The sequence below is a fragment of the Apodemus sylvaticus genome, chromosome 17 (assembly GCF_947179515.1).
Source record: "Apodemus sylvaticus chromosome 17, mApoSyl1.1, whole genome shotgun sequence".
Lineage (NCBI taxonomy): Eukaryota > Metazoa > Chordata > Mammalia > Rodentia > Muridae > Apodemus > Apodemus sylvaticus.
In genome coordinates this window covers 20,688,149-20,709,703 of record NC_067488.1, presented here as the reverse complement: position 1 = coordinate 20,709,703, position 21,555 = coordinate 20,688,149, and the positions used below count along the sequence as shown (strand labels likewise).

The 21,555-nt window shown below is 38.8% G+C and overlaps 1 protein-coding gene across 2 annotated transcripts in view; it reads right to left on the bottom strand.

The window, feature by feature from the left end:
* The window catches only part of Slc30a8 (solute carrier family 30 member 8), a 34,444-nt gene extending 13,674 nt beyond the window's left edge, over window positions 1–20,770 (bottom strand). The window contains exons 1-4 of one of the 2 annotated variants that reach the window (XM_052161230.1): window positions 20,700–20,770; window positions 10,987–10,989; window positions 10,118–10,314; window positions 1,069–1,215 (exon numbers count right to left, since the gene is read on the bottom strand). In XM_052161230.1, coding sequence (XP_052017190.1) covers window positions 1,069–1,215; window positions 10,118–10,314; window positions 10,987–10,989; window positions 20,700–20,770 — 418 coding nt within the window. The remainder of the gene's footprint in view (window positions 1–1,068; window positions 1,216–10,117; window positions 10,315–10,986; window positions 10,990–20,699) is intronic. The other variant, XM_052161229.1, reaches the window with a different exon arrangement.
* Window positions 20,771–21,555: the final 785 nt, after the last annotated feature.

The following is a 21,555-nucleotide window of genomic DNA, read 5'->3' as shown; positions in this document are numbered from 1 at the left end:
AAATAGTGCAGCAGTGGGGTGAGGGAGTGAGGGGACTCAGTAAAGAAAACTCATAGTAAACACTTTCCAGAGACTGGACACTTCTCACAGCTCTGGCTACTTCCTGGGTAAGAACAGGCAGTCACTCAGTGAAAGAAGCAGCTCTGAGAAAGGACAAAAGAGTGAATTTTCTTCCCTCCCTTTCTTTCTTGTCATCATTTTTGTCTACTTCATTGCTATTGATGATTAAATGACCAAGGATTCAGCTGAGCCGAGCATTCACTCCATGGCTTTCTTAGAGCATTTTCTGACGCTATAACAAAATACTAGAGAATAGGTCATTTATAATGAAAGGAGGCTTTTTTCCCCCTCATAGATCTGGATCCTGGGAAGTACAAGACCAAGACCAAGGTTCTTGAAGTTGGCAAACGTTTTATGCTGCATCATAGCATGATAGAAAAGCAAACGTGTGTGAGCCAAGGGAAATAAATTATGCTGACCTCATCCTTCTTACAAGAATCCCACTCCCACAATAACAGCATTGACCCACTAATATGAGCACAGATCTTGTGACTTGATGAAGTCTTATCTCAAGACCACCCAAACAGTCATTAAATTTCAACCTGAGATTCAAAGGCAGCATTCAGATCATAGGAATGACTATGAGTGTGATTGAGAAAGTCAATATTTTATGCCTGACTCCCAAGGGACAATCACTGAAGCCTGGCACTCTCTTGGACATTAATTTGTAATGTGGCAGATGCTCTGCCTTCATCCTTTCTTGGAAGGGTGTAGAATAACCAAAAGTTACTAGTTGTTACTACGGAGACCCTGGGGACAGAGTGTCTGCTATCATGATACAGTATTCCTGTTGTCTCATAGTACAGGAGGTACTTCCATTAATCTTGCTGCCAGCTGAATTAATGTGAACAGCTCAAATTCCCACATGGTTATTTTATCCTGAGCACCAGATGTGTAGCCCAGAGGGAATTATTGGACAAGGCTTTGCTCTTTACCTTTCATTTTTTTTTCAAGCTGTTTGACTCTGCATTGTTATGCACTCACTATTGCACAATCAGAGAACTTTACCTGCTCGATACCACCCAAATGTCAGCCGCTTGGAAGGGGGCCTCGATGACAACCACAAAGAAAAGAGACTGAGCAGGAAACTAGTCAGGTCAATTAAAAGATGAGCAGCATCCGAGAGGACAGCCAGACTCCCAGCAACGTGTCCGCCTGTGAGATGCACAATGCCACAGTGGGTTAAAAGCTGGGAATGCAGTTAGGACTCATGCATGTTAAACATAGCTCATTCATACAACTTGGGAAGAGCAAAAGGTATTGAATTCAGATGAACCCACCTCTTTTGCCCAATTTGAAAAAATAACTGAGACCCTTTCCCCCAATTTGAAAAATAACTGAGACCCCATTTTAAATATGTAAAAATAAATATTTGTGAGTCATTTTTGAGGCTGTGAGAGTACAGATGTAGGGATTATGAAGCAAATAGAGACAGGATGTCAATTAGGCTAGGCAGGAAACCTCAGGAATAGGCCCACAAGTGCATATGGCTGTAGAGGCACTGGCTAGATTCACGGGGTCTCATAATCCAGCCTGTAGACTTGAAGTTCGATCTGGAAAGCAGCATTGTAGTTTGGATCACGGGTTTGGCATTTGTTTGTAGTTTTACCATAGCCTTTACTGCTACTCTTTGTTGTGCTGAGTTACACTAGCTGCACTGGAGACCCACATTATACATAGTGGGAGAGGAGAACTGAAAGGAGAAATGGAGGTATGTCCACTGGACATACCAAAGGCATGAACAGTCTGATGAAGCATGGGATAGAGAAACACAGGCACAGTGTGTTTTTCTGGGCATTACTGATATCCCACCTCCTTCCCTCTGTCTCTCCTGTAAAGACACCTCCAACCTCCAGAAGAGAAATTAAAGGAGTGTTAAGTCCTTTCTTCCTGGGCACGGCTTGTTTGAGACCAATAACCTCTATTGTTCTGCCTACCTCTTTCCAGCAAAGAGCATGTGCTGACTGATGAGTCGTCCCTGTCACTGTTTATTGCCTTGTGTACTACAAAGCAGCAGAGACCGTCAGTCATCAGACCCTCCATCATCAGACTCACCTTGTCCCGCCTAATGATTAAAAAAAAAATTGCATAGATGGCTCATCATTGCAATAATCCCCGAAGACCGGTTGCCTGAGCTGTACTTAATAACTGGTTTGTCAAAGTTTAATGGTCTGAAGCAAAGGAGTCTTCAGGCTTGTTACTGAGCTCTCCGTGCAAAAATCAGAATGATTCATTAGCCAAAAGGCAACATTTTGCTAACAAATCAGCTGTCCTTCCAATTATCCTCTAATGTTCCTCTATCTGCCAGACTCGGTCCTGATAATAAAGCTGTGTTAATAATGCATTATTTCTTGCCTGGAGAATGACTACATGCAGATAAGCAGCATGCTGCAATTTCAGCCATGAATGATGAGGATTCTCGGTGCCACGCAGAAATTGCCCACTAAGTTAAGGGAAGAAAAGTCTTGGAGAAATTCTTTAGCAGGCTCAGCTGGTGAAGAGGCAACTGAGAAAGGAGCTTGCTTTAGAAGAATCATGGTAATTTGGAGACCTGGGATCCCACAATCATTTCCCAACCATCAGAGTTGGTAATAAGAACTATCCAGAAAACTGTGGGCACTGCTGATTGATTCAGAGCACACTGTTTGCAAGAGGTAGCAAGTGCATTTGCTTCTGAAAGCGTGGGGCATTATTGACCATTAATTCAACTATCCAGCCAGCACTTATGGAGCCCTTGCTGTGCCTGGTAGCTTGAGCAAAGTACACAAAGATAAACAAATTACAATCCCTTTCTTCAGTGATCTCCTAACACTGCACTGAAGACTTGCTACTGGAAAGGGATCTGAGAACACTGTGGTATTCTGCAACTTTTCAAAGAAGGACTGAGAATTAGCAAGAAAATTATGGGTTTTCAGGATACACAGTAACATGGAAAAAGAAATAAAAGAATGTGGCACTTTGTTGTAAAGATAGATGGTATGTATCAGAGGATTATAGGAAATGATATTGACTAAGAAGTTGAAGGTCAGCCTCCTTGCTAAGGAGATTTGCTTAGGATTTTCAGGCAATGCCAATGCATGTTTAGGTTTGTGTTTGAGAGATAGAGAGACCTTTGTCACCTTACTTGGAGGGACAAGAATTGATGAAGAATTGATGATGAAAAAATGGAACTAGAAACAATTATATGATAAAACTCAAACAAATATCACATGATCTTTTCATGCATGGATCCTAGCTTTGTGTGTGTGTGTGTGTGTGTGTGTGTGTGTGTGTGTATGTATGTATGTGTGTGTGTGCATGTGTGTGCGCGTGCACGTGTGAGTGCACACATGCACATGCATACATATGTGCATGTGTGTGAGTAGGTGTGTTTGGGTATAAATGTGCACAAGCCATGAAAGCAGAAATGAGACTGTGAGATGAAGGGAAACAAAAGAATTATTGAGGAAGGGGAAAAGAGCAATACAATACACAGAACAGGAAAGTTGAAACGAGGATATTGAGGTCAAAGGGAATAATTGGAGACCAGGAGCAGGAATGTGAAGAGGGAACAGTGGAATAAACAAAAAATAGGGTTGCAGAATATCATAATGAAACCTAATAGTTTATAGGCTAATTTAAAAAACCCACACAGCAGTAATTGCTGAAAGGAGCTATGGTGAATACACAAAGCAGAGTGTTGTCAGTTCTATTTCTAGCCATGGCAAGATGTGTGCAGAATGTGCTTATGGCAAGGAAGCACAGGCAAGAGAGGGCTCAACCTTGAAACAGATCAAATGGGCTCTGACAGCAGAAGGCTGGCCCTGAACCTCCTAAACAAGGTCTCCTCAGACTTAAATAATGGGCTTTAAATTGCCATGGCATTTTTCCATGAAGAAAGAGATGTGTTGACAGTGCTGAGAAAATAACAATTCACCTGATAGTAATAGTTCTTGTGGGGTCTGAATGAGAATACCCCATGGGTTCATATATTTAAATGCTTAGACCCCAGTGATGGAAGTGTTTGGGAAGGATTCGAAGCTATGGCTTTGGTAGAAGAGGTGTGTCACTAGGGGTGGGCTTTGAGATTTCAAAAGTCTATACTGTTGTGGATGGGTCTGGTGCTGTTAGTATTTTGATGCTAATTCCACTCTCCTGGGAGGGGCTGCAGACAAGTCACACACTCAGGTGACTTCTTGTGGACCAATCCCCTAACGAATAAAGGGATAGCAGGAGGCCAAGATGTAGCTACTAGTGCCTCCCAGTGTCAATGACACATCTGTCAGGTTTCACCTCCCGAGGATTTAGATTTAATAAGGTTTACAAGATTAGGATTTTAGTTGTAGTGCCCAGCAACTGAGTTACTGTTGTTTCTGAACTAAGTTTGTGTTGTGTTTTCCTTCACATGGTGTCTCATTTGGGTTTCAAAAGAGAAAGGTATGGAGGCAAAGGCCGGTTTGCCTGAGGTATGCCATAAAGGTCGTGGGGGTTTTAAAGCATGGGGCTGGAGTGGTATTGATCTGCCAGTAGGAACTTAGCAAACTGGGTGGAGAGGGTTTGGGAGCTCTGGGCCGAGAGTCTCCCTGAGATAACAACAGGCTGGCAAGACCTCCAGGGCTGAGAGCAGCAGGGCAGAGCACAGGAACCTGCCAGTTCAGGGTTTGTTTTTTTAATATTTCCTGCAACACTACACCATTCCCAATTATGTCTCTCTGGGTTACACTTATGTCTCAAGACATGGGCTCTCAACTACTGCTCTGTCATCACCAGCTTGTCTGCTTCCATACACTATGCCACAATCTTTATGAATTCAAATTTCCCAAAACTGTTGGCCCCAAGTAAACTCATTCTACAAATTGCCTTGGCCCTGATATCTTATCATAGCAATAGAAAAGTAACCAAGACTGCCTTGTATCCACTCCTGGGCTACATGATTGTCTGCCATTAGTTCATATAAGAAGAATGAGTTACCCATTTTATGAGCGGCATTTCATTACACTGTGTGATCTATTATGATGTGTCAAAACCTTCAGTTACTATTTAGCAAGTATTTAAAACATATCATAGTTTTCCAGGTCCTGTTTTAAAATTTCCCAATAGCAGGATCCACCAAAACAATATCTGTGGCCTGAATTGGGGCGGCAGACATAGGAGATAGTTGAATGGAGAAATGGAGGGGCCAGTGGGATGTGGATTCAGTGCTCATATACAAGGTTCTCAAAGAGTAAAACATTTTACACCAAAAATATTTAAAACCCACATCACCAAAGTGCCATAACCACAGAGCAAAGCAAGTAAAAATCTAGTAATCAAACATGTGAGTATCGTGCATTACAGCTATATCCTTCTCTTAGTAAGACAGAATTTCTCACTCTCAAATGTGTGATTCCTCATCCTGCCCCAGCTCTCCATCACGGCCTGGCAAAATCATCTTTCCCCATCCTTATGTAACACCGAACATGGTACCCCAGATGCCTCTCCCTGCCTACTCTCAGCCTTATTTTCCTGAGCTCTCTGTGTCCTCACTTCATCTTTTCAAATAGAAATGTGTGTTTGTTATCTGCAATATAAGCCCCATTTTATGGCCTTTGCACAGTGAGGAATTTTTACAAGCCACAGAACAGTCCTAGTCTGACAGCTCCAAAGGCCCAGGAGTGGGTACACTGTGCCTGACTCCTTATTTCTCAGTCCTTCTACCACTCTGCTTGGCACACTGTGGCAGTCATCTCCCCAAATGTAGCCCAGTGGCCTGATTCTCTCTTACTCTAAAGAGCTATAAAACAAAAGGACCTGGTTCCTCAGCCAAACCTCCAATTACTATTCTAGCTGTGTCTTCAACAGAATCTCCTTTAGGTATTCTCCTTTGGGCCTAAGTCATAAAAGCTTAATCTAAATTAGATTAAACAACAGGGAGGTTTTAAGGTATTGGCTCCTTTAAATGAATCTGGGGATAATTGAGCAGGTGTGTCCTAAGTCTAAGGATCAAAGATGGTACTAAAGCAGGTTACTGAAGGCAGGTAGGATATAGGTGGGGCTCTGGAAGCACCAGAACTGCATCATTCCACATTAATATTTTTAGAGGAAAGACAGTAAGTTTTTGTTCAACCTCTTTCTATAAAAGCCAGAGATACTTCAAGTATCAGGTCCTTAGGCCAAGAGGGTAAGTCTTGTAGTCATTGTGGACAATGAAAGCAAGCTGAAGAGAAGTGCCCGTCTCCTGTAAGCTGCTGTGCCTATATGTCTGTAGGTATTATTCCTTGCCCTGTTTGAGACATAGCCATACAGATATCTGAATGAAGAATCTGCTAGTCACTACCTCTCAGACCACAGGCATAAACAATAAGCTGTTTGACTTTTGTTCTGTTCTTTTTCTTTATCGATGTAACTGGTTTTAAAATTTAAATATAATTACATCACTTTCAGTTTTATATCAAAAAAGACTTTCTTGTATCATTTGCAAACCTCTTAGTTCTACTTTTGAGGCCTTCTTAAGAATCCATGACCTGAAGAAGGACCTTCTAGACTCTTCTAGAGGTCTTGAGAATAATCATTTCTCTATTTGACTTCAGGGAATAGGTGTCCTGTGGGCTGGGATCTTAAGTGATGGCTAAGGCTTTGATGAGAATGGAGACTTTGGAATTTAAATAAAATGGCTAAAGCTCCTGAGACCCTAAAGCACAGGATCATTTCACAGAAAATGAATAACCTCTTTGAGTTAGAACTGAATACGTATGTAAGGATGTGGCAAGAGAAAAATATTACTAATTTATAAGTCAGACTGACTGTGGAATATCTGACAAAGTATTTCACAGAAAGAATTTTCTTTTCTTTGGTCTTAGATGTCAAGAAATTCTAATATATTGATCACATCTCATTTGGGAGAGCAAAGTGGGATCTAGCATAGAAGCAGATTCTGGAGCAGCCTCCTGCAGCGAGCATGCTCTTGTTGGTTGAGCCTCATGCTCAACTGCATTTCAAGCAAAGGGGAAATGCTGAAGACTTTCAAAGGTGAGTGTGGCTTGAGAGCAGCCATGATTAGATCAATAATCAGCTTGATTCTGACATGGCTCAAAACTCAGCAAGTTTCAGTCAGTGTCCACTATATTCCTTTGCTGATGAGATCGAGTGTGACTTTAAGAGTCAGAGTAGAACTCACACACTTGGATGCATATGAATAAGAGGGAAAGGAGGACTCCACGAGATAGATGGGCTATCCATGAGAAAGCCCATGCCTGTCTCACATGAGGCATTTTTGAAACAAAATGGCAAATAGCAAATGAGGAATATTGGGAGCAATGAATGAAAGGAAGGCTACAGATGATACAGCCTCACCCTACAAGGAGGGAAAGAGGAAAGCATTCCTAGGGAGCAAACAGAGGAACTCACTTTTGCCACTTTCATTTGGTGTGTTCTGAAGGGCTTAGCCAGAGCAAATCAACAAGACAAAGAAATAGGAAACATTATAACAGGAAAGAAGGGGTGACATTTTTCTATTTGTATAAAACATCATCTGTTGGCATGTATGTACATGCACACATGTGCATACATATATGTAATATGTCATCTATCTGTGTATGCTTGTGTGTGCACTTGAAATACTGGTACATTTCCAAGAGGATGCTCTAGATTGAACTGCCTATTGCCTATGGCAAATTATTTTGCAACTCCTTCAATCTTTCGATCTCTTTCCTCAAAAGATAGAATACTTGGTAGAAAAAAATGTGTGGTATGAATTCAGAGTAAAGTGCTGTGTTGATGTTGTGGTTGTTTTGGATTTAATAGATTTATGGTTTCATATGATTTTCAAAAGCTGTAAAAGTCTACATATGAGAAGAGTCCACAGCTCAAAGACTTATTCTGGTAGCTAAAAGTACAATGGAAAGAGGAGTTAGGGAGAGCTTATTTTCTTCTATTTGCCTGTTTCTACTCATGTCAGCTTCCCTCTAGGGAACAAAATGGAAAGGAGGCCCCTAACACACTGGAAACAGCATAAGAAGTACTGGGTAACAGACCCAATATTAAAAGTAATAATGACCCCACATATATGTAACTTACAGTTTTCTTTTACATATTTAGAGAAAAATGAGATAACATTGCATTCCAAAAAACTTCAAGCTGAGCAACTCAAATAGAAGGTTATCATGTCCCAGAGTCTGACAATAATTTTGAAATTTCCCAGTAGCTGAATGGTTTTAGAAAAAAGATATAGAAGTGGTAAAACATATTAAAGAAGTAGAAATCTTGAGTTTACCAATGAATGAGACAAAAGCTAAAATACAAAAATAATATTTAAAAAGTTCTCTATAAGACATGATTACAGACCATATGGATTATTTATTAAAACAAAATTGTTAAAACTCAGCTTTCCATATTAGCATGTTTGGCTGTGACTCAAAACGCTTAGAAAAACTCTTAAATAGAAAACTGCTTCTAAATTACAGTTATTGATAAATATTTATAATTTTCTATTAACTTAGATGCCAATAAATCATAATTAGATTGGATGATAACAGAATGAGTCTTGTGTTTTATTAAAAACACAGAAATTAATAACCATTATACTTTTCTTCTAAATAGAGGATTCAACAGATACTGTGATGTTTAAACCTACGTTAATTATGTTACTGCCGTAGAACAGGAACTCATATCAACAAACACACTTAGAAACACACTTTAATACTTATGAATAATAAGTATATATTGAATATCAATGGAAAAAATAATTACGTCATGATATTGGAAACTTTTTTATATCTTTAGAAAAGGGACTTTAGTTCTTGTAGAATGCAAAATGTATAATTTTACATTGATGTTAAATTACATGCAAAAACAAAGAAAATGCATTAAAAAGTATTTATTCTCTCAGTGGGTGGAAATTACCAAGTTAAAAAAAACCCAGGATGAAGGTTTTATAGTTGCCTATATTTAAAACCCAAACTGCCTTAAATTTAAGCTTTTAAGTCAAAACACAAATGAAAAGGCAATCAATAAACAACAACAAAAAATGGTTATACATGCTACTGCCCAGAATTAACATTCCAAAACATAACAAGCTCCCAGAGATCAATAAAATATTTTGCAAAATTCTCAACTAAAAAGGTAATAAGAGAGAAGGAGGAGGTTCATCAGAGGAGTAAACATGTCCGACTAATAAGTGTGTAAAAGATGCTAATTGAGAAAACAATGAATACTAAAGCACTCATATATACACCAGCAAAGACATTGTATGTGTGAATGTATGTGTGAACATGTGTGGGTATTCATGTGTGCATGTACATGCCTGTAGAGTTCAAAAGAGAGTATCAGACCCTCTAGAGCTGTGCTTACAGATAGTTGTGAGTTGTCTAACATGGATGCTGGGAACTGAACCCAGGTCCTCTAAAGAACAGCAAGTGCTCTTAACCACTGATCTCTCTTTCTAGTTGCAACAAAGATTTATAAAGAGTTGGATGGGAAATCATTTTTATGAGAAGCTTCCATACTGACAAATCATTTCAAGTGTCTGGCTATAGGTTTGACAGAATGATTCGAGAAGTAAGAAAAATATTCTTGTCTTTCAACCAAGTATTTCAATTATTTCCATTTTTAGAATCCCTTTCAAGGGATAACCAGAGGGGTAGGCAGATTTTTATTAAGATTTTCTTCGTTGTAATATAATGCAGAAGCAGAAAAAAAATCTCCCTAAATTCCTAACAGTAGAGAAATAGTTATATGAATTATAGTGGCGTATATTCTTTGGGCACAAAAATATTTTTAAATAGTATTTGGTAGGATAGACAAGAGCATTCAAAATGGTCCAAGTTATGTTAAAGAAAAAAAAACCCATGAGCTATGCACAGAAGATACACTGTAGGAAATGACCTATGGTGTTATTAGAGGTTTTAATTTAATTGTGACATAGTAATAGATTTTGTTTTTCCTCTATTTTCCCACTTGACTACTATGTGTCTACTGTCATGCATACATGCAGAAAATACTAAAAACTTCTTTTAAAGAACAGCTTAGTTGTCCCTCCCACCCTGATGCAGGGTTTCGTTACTTTGCAGAGTCATCAAGCTTCTTCCTGGGCAGTACTCACCCACCACCTCAGCCACCATAAAGAAGAAGCATATTGCTGAAGCAGCACCGAGCCTCCACTTGGCATGCATGTGCTTGCTTGGCCTGCTCCCGGTGGCCTTGGCGCTGTTGTGGCAGTGATAGATGCCTCCTGCCTCTGGATGCTCTGGCCTGTCTCCGGGACACTGATCTTTATTCACAGGCTTCTGTGGAAGTTCTCTGTTGAGGATGATTTTGACAGGAACAAGAAGTGAACATGGTTGCGAATACACACACCTTCCTGGCAGCCCTACCCACTCTCAATGTGGCTCGTAGGACATTTGCAAACTAGCAAAGGAGTTATAATTCAGAGCTCTCGTTACATTTCCTTCTGAGCTCACAACTGCTTCCAAGCACTGCCTTTGTTGAACTAAGGGAATAGAAGGGGGAAAAAATAGACATTCTTAAGGACGTTTTTCTTAATTGCTTCATTATTAAAAGATTATGAATATTGTGCTCAGGACCCACCACCGGTACCATCATGGTAGATTGTAAGGTATGACAAATAAACATCTGTAGGTGACAATGCTTATGCAGACTGAATTCCTGGAGACCCTTGGACAGCTCAGCACCCATTTGTACCATTTTCAAACAGCTTCTACCAAATACTCACTATTGTGATGAATTCCAGATTCCGCTTGTGTGTCCTCAAATAGTAACTATAACTTCTGTTCCAACACAAAGCTTCATTTGGGGATTTCCATAAGATCATAGTTGGACAGTCTATTAATAAAAGGTGACCCAACTACATAGTTTCTTGACTGGGATAAGTTTCAGAGAGGTAATGTGATTATCTGAGGTCAAATAGTCAGAAAATGACAAGGCAAAAGCCAGTGTTTCCCACCATGCCACAGACTAGCTGCTGTCTCAATATCAGTGCACCTAAAATCAATTATTGCGGCTGCAGATAACACTGCCCATGAATCTTGAACTAGTAGGAAGTCTTTAAACTCAATAAACCTATTTGAAAACACTAGTGATGTTCTTGGAATTAAGAACTTTACATTGCTAGCTCTGAAAGTTAAATTTTAAATTAGCTTCTGTTTGAAGGTTTTCTCATTTGGATGATCACCATCTGGAATTAAAAGTCTGAATGTTTTGCCTTAGCTGATAAGTATTAGGATCACTCTAATTATTGTCATATTTGAATTCTTCTGAAAAATAATATGTGTGCATGTCATTATAGAAAAGTTAGTATAACAAAAAAGCACAAAGCAGAGGGGAAAAAAATCACTGGTAATCATACTTCCAAAATACAATTATTGATATTTTATTGAATAGTGTTTCAACACATTAAATAGTCATTTTATACAATGAGAGCCCATTGGTTAGAATGTTTTGAGTTGTACAGACAGAAAACAAAAATTTTATTGAAAAAGTGATGCTTGAGAATTGTTGATTGTCTCACCGCAGACACCTAAAAGCACCTCGGCTTCAAGCATTATCTGAACAGGACTCCGCAGCTCTACTGTCCTTCGCAGGTATGGTTTATCCTCAGACTGATTATCCTCCTATCTTGGACTGTTTGTCAGGGTGTATCAGTCTATCTTTGTGAGTTTTCATATGCAGGTGGAGAAGTTAATTTGCCATGGTTTGAGCCTGAAAGCCTCCCCTCACGCCCCTAACCATGAGCCAGTGTTTCACCTCTTGATCCTGTTTCCATAACTGTTTTAAAGGTGTAAAATGTGGGATTGGGCTGCAGAAATGAGCTCTAGGATCGGTCTGTGGATTTTATACCTCCCCTTGATTTTTGGTCTCTTTGTGCTTCCTGGAAAAGCTATAATAGGAGAGTCCTAGGCGCATGCTCTCATCACAAGGGGCTTACTTTGTCTTCTTGTGGTAGACTGTCACCTCCTGAACCATGACTACAGCTAAATCTTTACTCCTTGATCTTGCTTTTGGTCACAGCAATAAGAATACTAATATAATATTCTCTCTAAAATTGACACAAGAGTCTGGAGGCAAACTATTTTTATCAAATGAGACCTATCCACTATAACCAGACGAATGTTTGTGTAGACCTCCTTACATTTACCTGCCTAAACCCAGCCATGCTGCTTCCTAGATCTTAGAACAGAACAGAGTCTACCACAGTTAACTTTGTGCAGTTTCGGCATTGTTTCTACACTATAGTTTACTGAACAAAATATTTCTTTTTTTTGGTAGCTTACATAAATTTAATATTTATATGTTAAATATCTTTTCAAGCAAACATTCCTAATCCAAGATTCCTTGGTTCATACCCATGTTTTCTTTTAGAAGATATTTAACTATATCATTGTGGCATCTACCCTAATGCCTATAATCCATTTTTAGTAAAGTCTTTTGTATGATGTTAGAAATATATACATATTAATTTTTCTTTACACAAATATTTAATTGTCCCAAAAACATTTATTGAAAACACCTTGTTGAAATACAATTGTCCCATTCAATTCGTATGTATGTATGTATATATTTATGCTGGTAGTTCATGTACTAAATTTAAGTGTATACTTATTTTTTCATTTTTTGAATCTTTGATGATTTCATACATGCACATAATGAATTTCAGGGGCTTTTTAGCCTATAATTATCCTCTCTTTTGCCTCTCTCTACTACTGAAAATCTTCTTGTCACTCTGTCTTAGTAAGGGTTTCCATTGCTGTGAAGAGACACCATGACCAAGGTACAACTCTTATACAGGAAAACATTTAATTGGAGCTGGCTTATAGTTTCAAAGGTTCAGTCCATTATCATCGTGGCAGGAATCATGGCAGCAGGCAAGCAGACATGGTGCTGGAGGAGCTGAGAGTTCTATAACTTTATCTGAAGGCATCCAGGAAAAGACTGGATTCCATAGGCAGCTAGGAGTCTCTTATTCCACATTGGGAGGAGCCCACCCCTACAATGACACACCTCCTCCAACAAGGCCACATCAACTCTAAGGCCACACCTCCTAATCGAGCTACTGCCTAGGACAAGCATATTCAAACCACCATACATGCCTACTTTTATGTCTTCTTTGTGTGTGAGTTTCCTGGATGCACAGATAAAAACACTTGTGTAATAGTGGTGTGAGTATTATGGGGATGACCAAGTGCTTTCTAATTGGGTTTGTGCTTATTTTTAAAAGCAGAGTATGTGACACCTTGTGAAGTTTGTACAAGGAACTGGGGTATTTTTGTAGTAGGCCTGACCTATTCCCTTTATGGCAAAATGTGGACTTTGGATTAGAAAAGCAGGTGAGTGTTTTAAGTGGGGCTTAATGGGCCATACTTATAGAATCGTGGAAGACAGTGGTGTTGAGAGTGATTTAAACTGTGGGGGGTCTTGGTAAGAGGTTTAAAAGAAGAATATTATTATGTGGCCTAGTTAAATTTTTACGATATGTTAGTAAAGAATACTTTTTGTCCTTGTCTGAAATCTGCCTGAAGTGAAATTGAAGAGTTATGGATTAACTCTTTGGCTTTGGCAGAAGAAATTTTCAGAAAGCATAGTATTGATGGTGTTGCTTGATATTAGTGGCCAGTCTTATGCATATCTATAATGAAAAGGAGCAAGCTGAGCAAGGAGAAATACAAAATGTACAGTTTGAGAAAAGGACACTAAGAATTGTAAACAGATTAAAGAAAAGCCTAGTGCTCAATGGAATCATAGGAGTGACCTCAGAGCCAAACCCCACCCAGATAAGCTTCCAGTTTGTGAAAAGGACTTCAGGAAAGGTTCAGGGTGAACATAGTGGCACACACGTTTAATGCTAGCCCTTGGGAGGCAGAGGCAAGTGGATCTCTGAGTTCAAGGCCAGCCTAGTCTACAGAGGAATCTTAGGCAGTGAGGGAAACCTTTGAGAACAGAAAGCTGGTGAACATGTATTCGAATGAGGGGGCGTATGTTCCCCCAGCAAGCAGCAGAACCTGCCAGCTTCTCAGACGCTTGTTTATGGCTTTAGATCAAGGATGCAGGAAAGGCGTTATAGCATCTTCCTCCACAACTAAGGCTAACCATTGAGGTCAGGGGTGTGGCAGGGGTGTCACTGTGTGGAGGCCTAAAGAGGCCATGGGATGGCTTCTGAGGAAAGCTGCTAATAAAGAGAATAGACGCACTATGAGACAAAGCAGTGTGCTGCAGTCAACAAAGCTGAGAGGAGTTGGAGATCTGAAGAGCTCATTGACATCAGACACACGGATACAGAATTTGGAGTTTGTCCAGCTGGTTTTCAGTCTTGCTTTGGTCCGGTGTTTCCCCACTGTGCTCTCTTTCCTCTCTTCTGGAACGGCAATGCATTTCCTATGCTATTGTGTGTTGGAAATATGTGATATGCTTTTTGACTGCGATCTTACACGGGACTAGAGTTAAGAAGTTTGTCATGAGTCTCAGAAGAGATTTTGAGCGTCGGGCATTTAAACAATATTGAGACTATAATGTTATAGGCTACAATAAGGATTTTTGAAGTTGGACTAAGTGCATTTTATATTATGTTATGGCTAGAATCCTATGGGGTTCGGGGAATGGAGTATGGAATTTGAAGGGAAAATGGCTCCCATAGGCACTAGTGAAAGGATTAAGACAAGTGGCCTTTAGGGAGTAGGTATCAGCTTATTGGAGGCACTGTGTCTTAGGGGGAAGACTTTGTAGTTGCAGAGGCTCAAGCCAAGCCCAGTATCTCCCTCTGTCTTTCTGCTGCCTGCCAACCCAGACATAGAACTCTCAGAAACCTCCCCAGAGTCAGGTCTGCCTGTGTGCCACCATGCTTCCCACCATGGCAATAATGAACTAAACCCCTGAACCATAAGTCAGCCCCCATTAAATGCTTTCCTCTATAAGAGTTGCTATGGTTATGGTACCTCTTGACAGCAATCAAAATCCTAACTAAGACATCCCTTCTGGTACTATATAAGTTGTGAGGTCTATCTGTTAATTCCTCTTTGAAGGTTTAATTTCTCATAATAAGGATTATGGTGAGCACATTAAATTCCCATGTCAGTTTTAAAATTTAGCAATATTAATTCTTCCAACCCTCAAATGTGGGAAACATTCTTAGTGAATTTCTATTTCCTACAATGTTCTGTAAATTTAATATAATATAAAATTGGGCATTTTATTGATTTAATGAATTACCTTTTTTGTAATTTGTAATTTATGGGTATGGGTGTTTTGTCTGCATGCATGGTCTCTGTACTGCATGCAGTGTTGTGTCTGCAAAAGGCAAAAGAAGGCATTAGATCCCGTGGGGACTGCAGTTGCAGGTGTTTGTGAGCTGTCATGCCAGAGTTAGGAATCAAACCTGGGTCCTCTGAAAGAGCAACCAGTGCCCTTATAAACTATATCTTCAGCCCCTATTTGATGAATTCTTACACTTTGTGTTTGTATATCCTTGTAAGTAAACATGTTTTCTTAACTTTGTTTTCAGGTTTTATTTATTTTTTTTTGCTATTCCTATGTAAAAATATAATTACATTTACATCTATCGTTTATTACCACTTTACTGAACTTAAATCTAACATTTCTCAGTGTATGTTTTAACATTTTTATATTTAAAATATTATTTTAAATATAAATATTATTGTTTGGAAATATAGCTTTCATTTTCCCTTTCTAATTTCATGTCTCTCATTTTGTTTTCTCACACGGAAGTCCTGGCGGGAATGCACAGTAATGAGCCTGGACATAGTTATGTTCTACTTACTCTGAAACACTTTCAGACTTTCGTCATAATTATGACATTCCATGTTATGAATGTGAAGAGATGGCTGTGGAGGAGGTGGGTGCTTCACGCTTTTGTAGAAGAACTGGGTTTCAGCTCTGAGCACATGGGGGCTCACAACCACCTACAAAGTCAGGTAGTTCACAACTACCTGTAACTTCAGATGGACCCAGTTCCCTGCTCTGGCCTTCCCAGGCACTTGGACTCATTTTGTTTGAGACAAAGTCTCTCTATGAGCCCTGGGTGCCCCAGAACTCACTATATAGATTAGGCAAACCTCAAACTTATAGAGATCCACCTACCTCTGCCTCCTAATTATCATAGCATAAGCATGCATTACCTCACCAAGCTGCTTGTCTCTTCTTATATTCACTAAGCATAATGGAAGTACAAATTAATTCTCAACAAATTTTGGAGATTGGGGGGCATGAAAGACATTTATATATTTTTTTCTTTCCTTCTGGTAATTCTATTATGTACGAATTAGTGAATTTGCCATGTGTCACATTTTTCTAATGCTATGCTCATTTTCTTTAGCTTTTTAATTATTATTACTATTTTATAATCCTACACATATGTTTATGTAATTATATAAATACATTTTTAGTTTGATTTATTATTTATTTTAATTATTACTTTAATATTTTATTAATGATAATTATTTCTTTATTTTCAAGACCACTGAAATTTTGTTCTGTTTTTAGGCCCTTCTGGCAGATTTTTTTTTCTTTTTTTAAATTTTACTTATTATGCCTTTCTACCATAGAATTTATATTTTGATCTTATGGTCTCTATTTCCTTATTGGTATTCACTATTTGGTGATAGTCATCAAGTCTTTCATTAGTTTTGTAAACATAATTACATTTTGTTCTTTTGATAAATTATAGTAGCTGCTATTAAGACATTTAAACTATAAGTCCAACATTTAGACACTTTTAAAGCTATCCTATGATTGGATTTTTTTCTAGTATTTTTTCTGTTTCTTCGTATCTTGTGATTTTGAAGAAAATGAACATCTTTATGTATTGTGGTACTAGATATTGATCCTTTTTGGATTTTCTTTCCTTTCATTTCTTATTTGGTGACTTGGCTTGCCCAGTTCAGTGGAGTGCATTCCTCTATTTTTTCCATGCTTGTGAATGCCCTGTGCTCCCTGAGAGGGTCCATCTCTGTGTGTCTGTATCTCTCTGTACCCTCCACAGATGGTGGTCATTTTAGTTGTATGTGCTTTGCCTCTTTGCATGGTCTCGCTCTCGAGCCTGTGCTGGTTATTCTGCCAGTACTAGTAACTCACTCAGAGTGTGAGCTGTCTTCTAGTTGCTCGGCTGTTTTCAAAAATGCTCCTAGATATAAATTACTCCACAGTTTACATGGTTCAATCAAATTTAGGGCTTCTAGAACTGTAAGAAAACATCACAGCATAGATAACTTAACAACAGAAATGTATCTTCTTACAGGTCTAGAGTTTAGAATGCCATGGCCAGTGTACTAGTAGATTTCTGCACATTCTTACTGGTTCACTGATGACTGCCCTTGGATACCCTCACATGGCTTTTCCTCATTGTGCATATAAATAGAGTGAAAATGAATTCTCTGGCTTATCATATGCAACAGCCATTCCTACAACCACATTTAAACCTGGTCAGATCCTTAGAATCCATGTTGTTGTTGATAAGCCCACACTGGGTCTTCAGGTGTCAGTGTGTGAATTCGACGAGTGGAGAACCCAAAGGAAACCTCTCAACTTTTAGGGGATTTTGTGTGTGTGTGTGTGTGTGTGTGTGTGTGTGTGTGTGTGTGTGAGAGAGAGAGAGAGAGAGAGAGAGAGAGAGAGAGAGAGAGAGAGAGAGCGCACACGTGTGTGTGTTTAATTTTGGGTTTTTGCTGCTAAACCTTTAGCTGATCTTTCCCTCACTAGTTTATTTCTGTCATGAAGCCTCAAGCCCACTCTTCCTTTTTTCAACAGAAAAACAAGAACTCTGCTGTTTTCAGAAGCAGAAGCTCTGCCTGGAAATACCCAATCTCTCACTTCTTACTCAGATACATTGGCTTTTGAGAACATGTTGTTTTTCATTTCTGTATGTGCCCTTAGGACAACTCCAGAGACAATAAAAAACATAAACCTTGCCAATATGTCTGGCAAACAGAAGGGCCTGTATTCGATCCCTGGAAACTTTATTTAAAAACCCAGGTGTGTGGTGTGTGCTTGTAATCCCAGCACTAGATAAGCAGAGACAAATGGACCCCTCAGACTCTGACCAGCCAGCCTCACCCACTTAACAAGGTCCAAGCTGGTGAAAATGGTGGGAAGCACCTGAAGATTGTCTTCCATATGTACACACATCAGCACACACACAGAGAGAGGGGGTGAGACAGAGACAGCAGACAGAGAGATAATGACAGAGACAGGCAGAGACAGACAGAAGCAGAGAGAAAGAGAGACAGCGATAGACAGAATAACAGAGAGACAGACAAAGAGATAGATTGTTGAAAAGATTCTAGCAGCTTATTTCTATCCTCTATTTCTATTCCACTGCCCTTCTTTAGCAATGGAACAGTTCTGGAGTAAGATTTGCAGAGGGGGGAGAGGGTATTCCCTGTGACGATGGCACTGACAAGGCTGGCCTTCGTCCCATGGTGAAATGTGTACAAAGATGACCCCCAGTAATATCTGTCATGTTAAAATCCAGACCTTGAAGCTTGTTATTACCTGCTAAAATAGTAACAGTGATACTGCTGTGGGCTTGGACCACATGATGGTTAGAAGCTTCCAGTCTTGTTCGTTTTAAGTCCTGAATAATCATGTCAAAAATCTCAGGCTGGTGCAAATGAAGAGAAGAATAACAAAGACTCTAACCAAAGGTCAGCAAAAGACCCCAGGCATGTGAAAGTGAGTAAAGGCGTTTTGAATCTTCTAGTCTAGACACAAGAAGAAAACAGCCTCCTAAGCAAACCAGAACAAAGGCCATATGCGTTAGATTTTCCTCATAGAATTTCCTCATAGAATTATGTGCTGTAAGCCAACAACTGTAAGAATAGTTCATTGCAAAACCACAGCTATAGGAAACAATCCCGCGGTGAAATTATCTGACAAGGTTGCCTTCAAGATTAAGTATCTTTACAATGTATAACAATTTAAACAAGAAGGAAGCAACCCAGGAGAAGAAAAGATTATTAAGATGTAGAGCTCTGAAATGAAAGAAAATGTACAAGTAAGGAGACTGGGGAAAGGTGGGGAAGAATAAGAGATCCGCAAGATACAGATTATATCAGGACCAAGTAGATTAGGTTTTGAGGTCACAGGTGTGTGGATGCAGGAGAGGGGAAAATATTTCACAGACCCACTAGGAGGTCCTCTCAACTTTCAACTCAGTCTTCTGGCCTTACAAAATTGGGTCCTCTCTTTGGCATTCATTTTCTTCTGTGGCAAATGGAAAGATCACCTTTGTGTTTGAGAAGAAAACACCGAATGCTTTCCTGGTTCTTCTAAGCATTATGTCTTGAGAACCATACCTCAGTTACCCCAGGAGATTAACAAGACCATTTTGATAAACTGTCGGCTGTTTGTATTACAGAATTCTAAAACTCTATTTTAACAAGAATTATTGCCATTTTAATAATATGGCAGTGGCTTCTAGGGCTAACATGTTGTCCAGATTTCATATGAGTCTTTGTTTTCAATATTTATGAGATCAATAGCTGACACCTCAAATTTTCTAAGAAAATAATTCTTTCAATGTGTGATATTAGATGTCCTTCTTGTATACTATTCATTCGTTTTAAAAATATATACTCTTCAGTGAAAGTTCTCTTAGCCGTTTTACTATATTTGATGTGATCAAATACATCATTGTTTTTAGATTATGAATTTGATTCTACAAATAAATGATAATATTACATACACTATTAATAAGTACATATTCTCTTAAAATTTCCTCTGCTTGAATCCATTTTAAATTTTCATCTACCCACTTAACTCCCACTAGGGGTGATCTTCCCACATATACCAATTCCCTAGTCACTCACTCTCTTACTTTCTATATAGATTTCCCTTAAATCTATTATGATCCTATTTTGTTTTCTTCAGTCCTAATTTTATTATTTCTAGAAAATTTTGTGCTTATCCTTACACACAGGTAAGTATTAACTTCTCTTAATGTCTTCTCTTAAAATAATCATTAAGTGTCTCCAGCATTATTCTGTATCTATTCTGTAATCACTTCTTTCTATATGCAATTTATATTAGCCTCTTAAGTTTAAATGAACAAATATCTAGGACTAGAAATATTTTCGTTTTCAATATATATGCAGGGCATAAGATAGGTATGTTCAGTCAATAATTGTATAAAAATGAAAATCAAAGACTTATATTACACAGGATACTGTGGAAGCGTTAAGAAAAACCTGGAGCCATGGCAAACATTAAATTCAGCTACGTTCATTATAGGCACACTTACTGATATCCACTCATCTTGAGATGGATATAACTCTGGTTTTGAGCAATCATTAGAAAATATTATTTTTCCTAAATATAATTTTGACAGTTTAGTCTCTAACTTAAAAATAAGAACATTGAAAAAGCAGCAGTAAACAATTAGGATTATTTTTGTCTGTTGTCTTCAGTGAAAAATCATAGAAGAAAAATACTTTAATGACTATTTCTTTCATGACTTATAATGTTTAATGAATCAGAACAACTATGTAATCTTCAGTATATCTTAGGATATGAGTCATACAAACCAGCCAAGCTCTTTAAGAGGCTCAAAATAATCTTAATTTTCAAAGCAGGCCTGTATCATTCTAAAGTACTAATATTTGTAATCTTACTGAGTACTCAAGTCACAGAAAATACCAATGAAGACATAAGTATCTTCTTACCTGTCTAGAGTGAAGGCATACATTTTGGTGGCTTGATCATTCACAAGGTACGTTCTCTCAAGAAACTCCATGGTAGCCAGGACAGGAGCTGATACTGTTGTTTCTGATGTTTGGTATACTGTCCAGTTTTGGAAGTAAAGAAGCTCTGAGATTATTATATTCACACAACTTCCTAAGAAATTAGAAAAAAAAATCTGGTACTTGAGCTAATGGGGCTCCTACATCAGTGTTGTGTGTAGGTCTGTGAAAATTAACAGTCTCCTTGGAAGATCATCTGGACTCATTCTATCACCCACAGAAACTGCTTTTCTGGGAGACTCGAAGGTGGAATCATAAGAAGGAGTGTGTGTGTGTGTGCATATTGTGATCTCTCTATGCTTTCTAAAGGGTGGAGTTTCTCTGGTAATGCTGATGTAGGACATTTACCTTCAGAGCACACCTGAGTGAACTGCAAATAGCCACCCTCTGTCTTTTCTCTACACTAGCCTCATTTCATTTTCCTTTTTTTCATTTTGTTTCTACAAACATTTCTCCTGGGATGTAGTTCAGAAATGACCTCTAAGCAGCTGTCAGGATTTTAATTCCCCCTCTTCTAGGACCATTTGGGGGTCTCATTCCTGAAGTGGGGGACAAAGATTATCATTCAGTTAAACCTATGATCTAAGCATATTCTAGACATGGAATCTTTTAAAGACCTTGGCAAGCTCTTTGCTAGGTAAATAACTACCCTCTGAGTGAACTGCATCTACCTTGGCTGGAATGCCCACAGCAGAATGTGGAAGAACTAGCACAGACAACACCACCAGGAACATCAATCACAATTAATCAGGAATGGAGCCTTCTGGGGTACTCACAA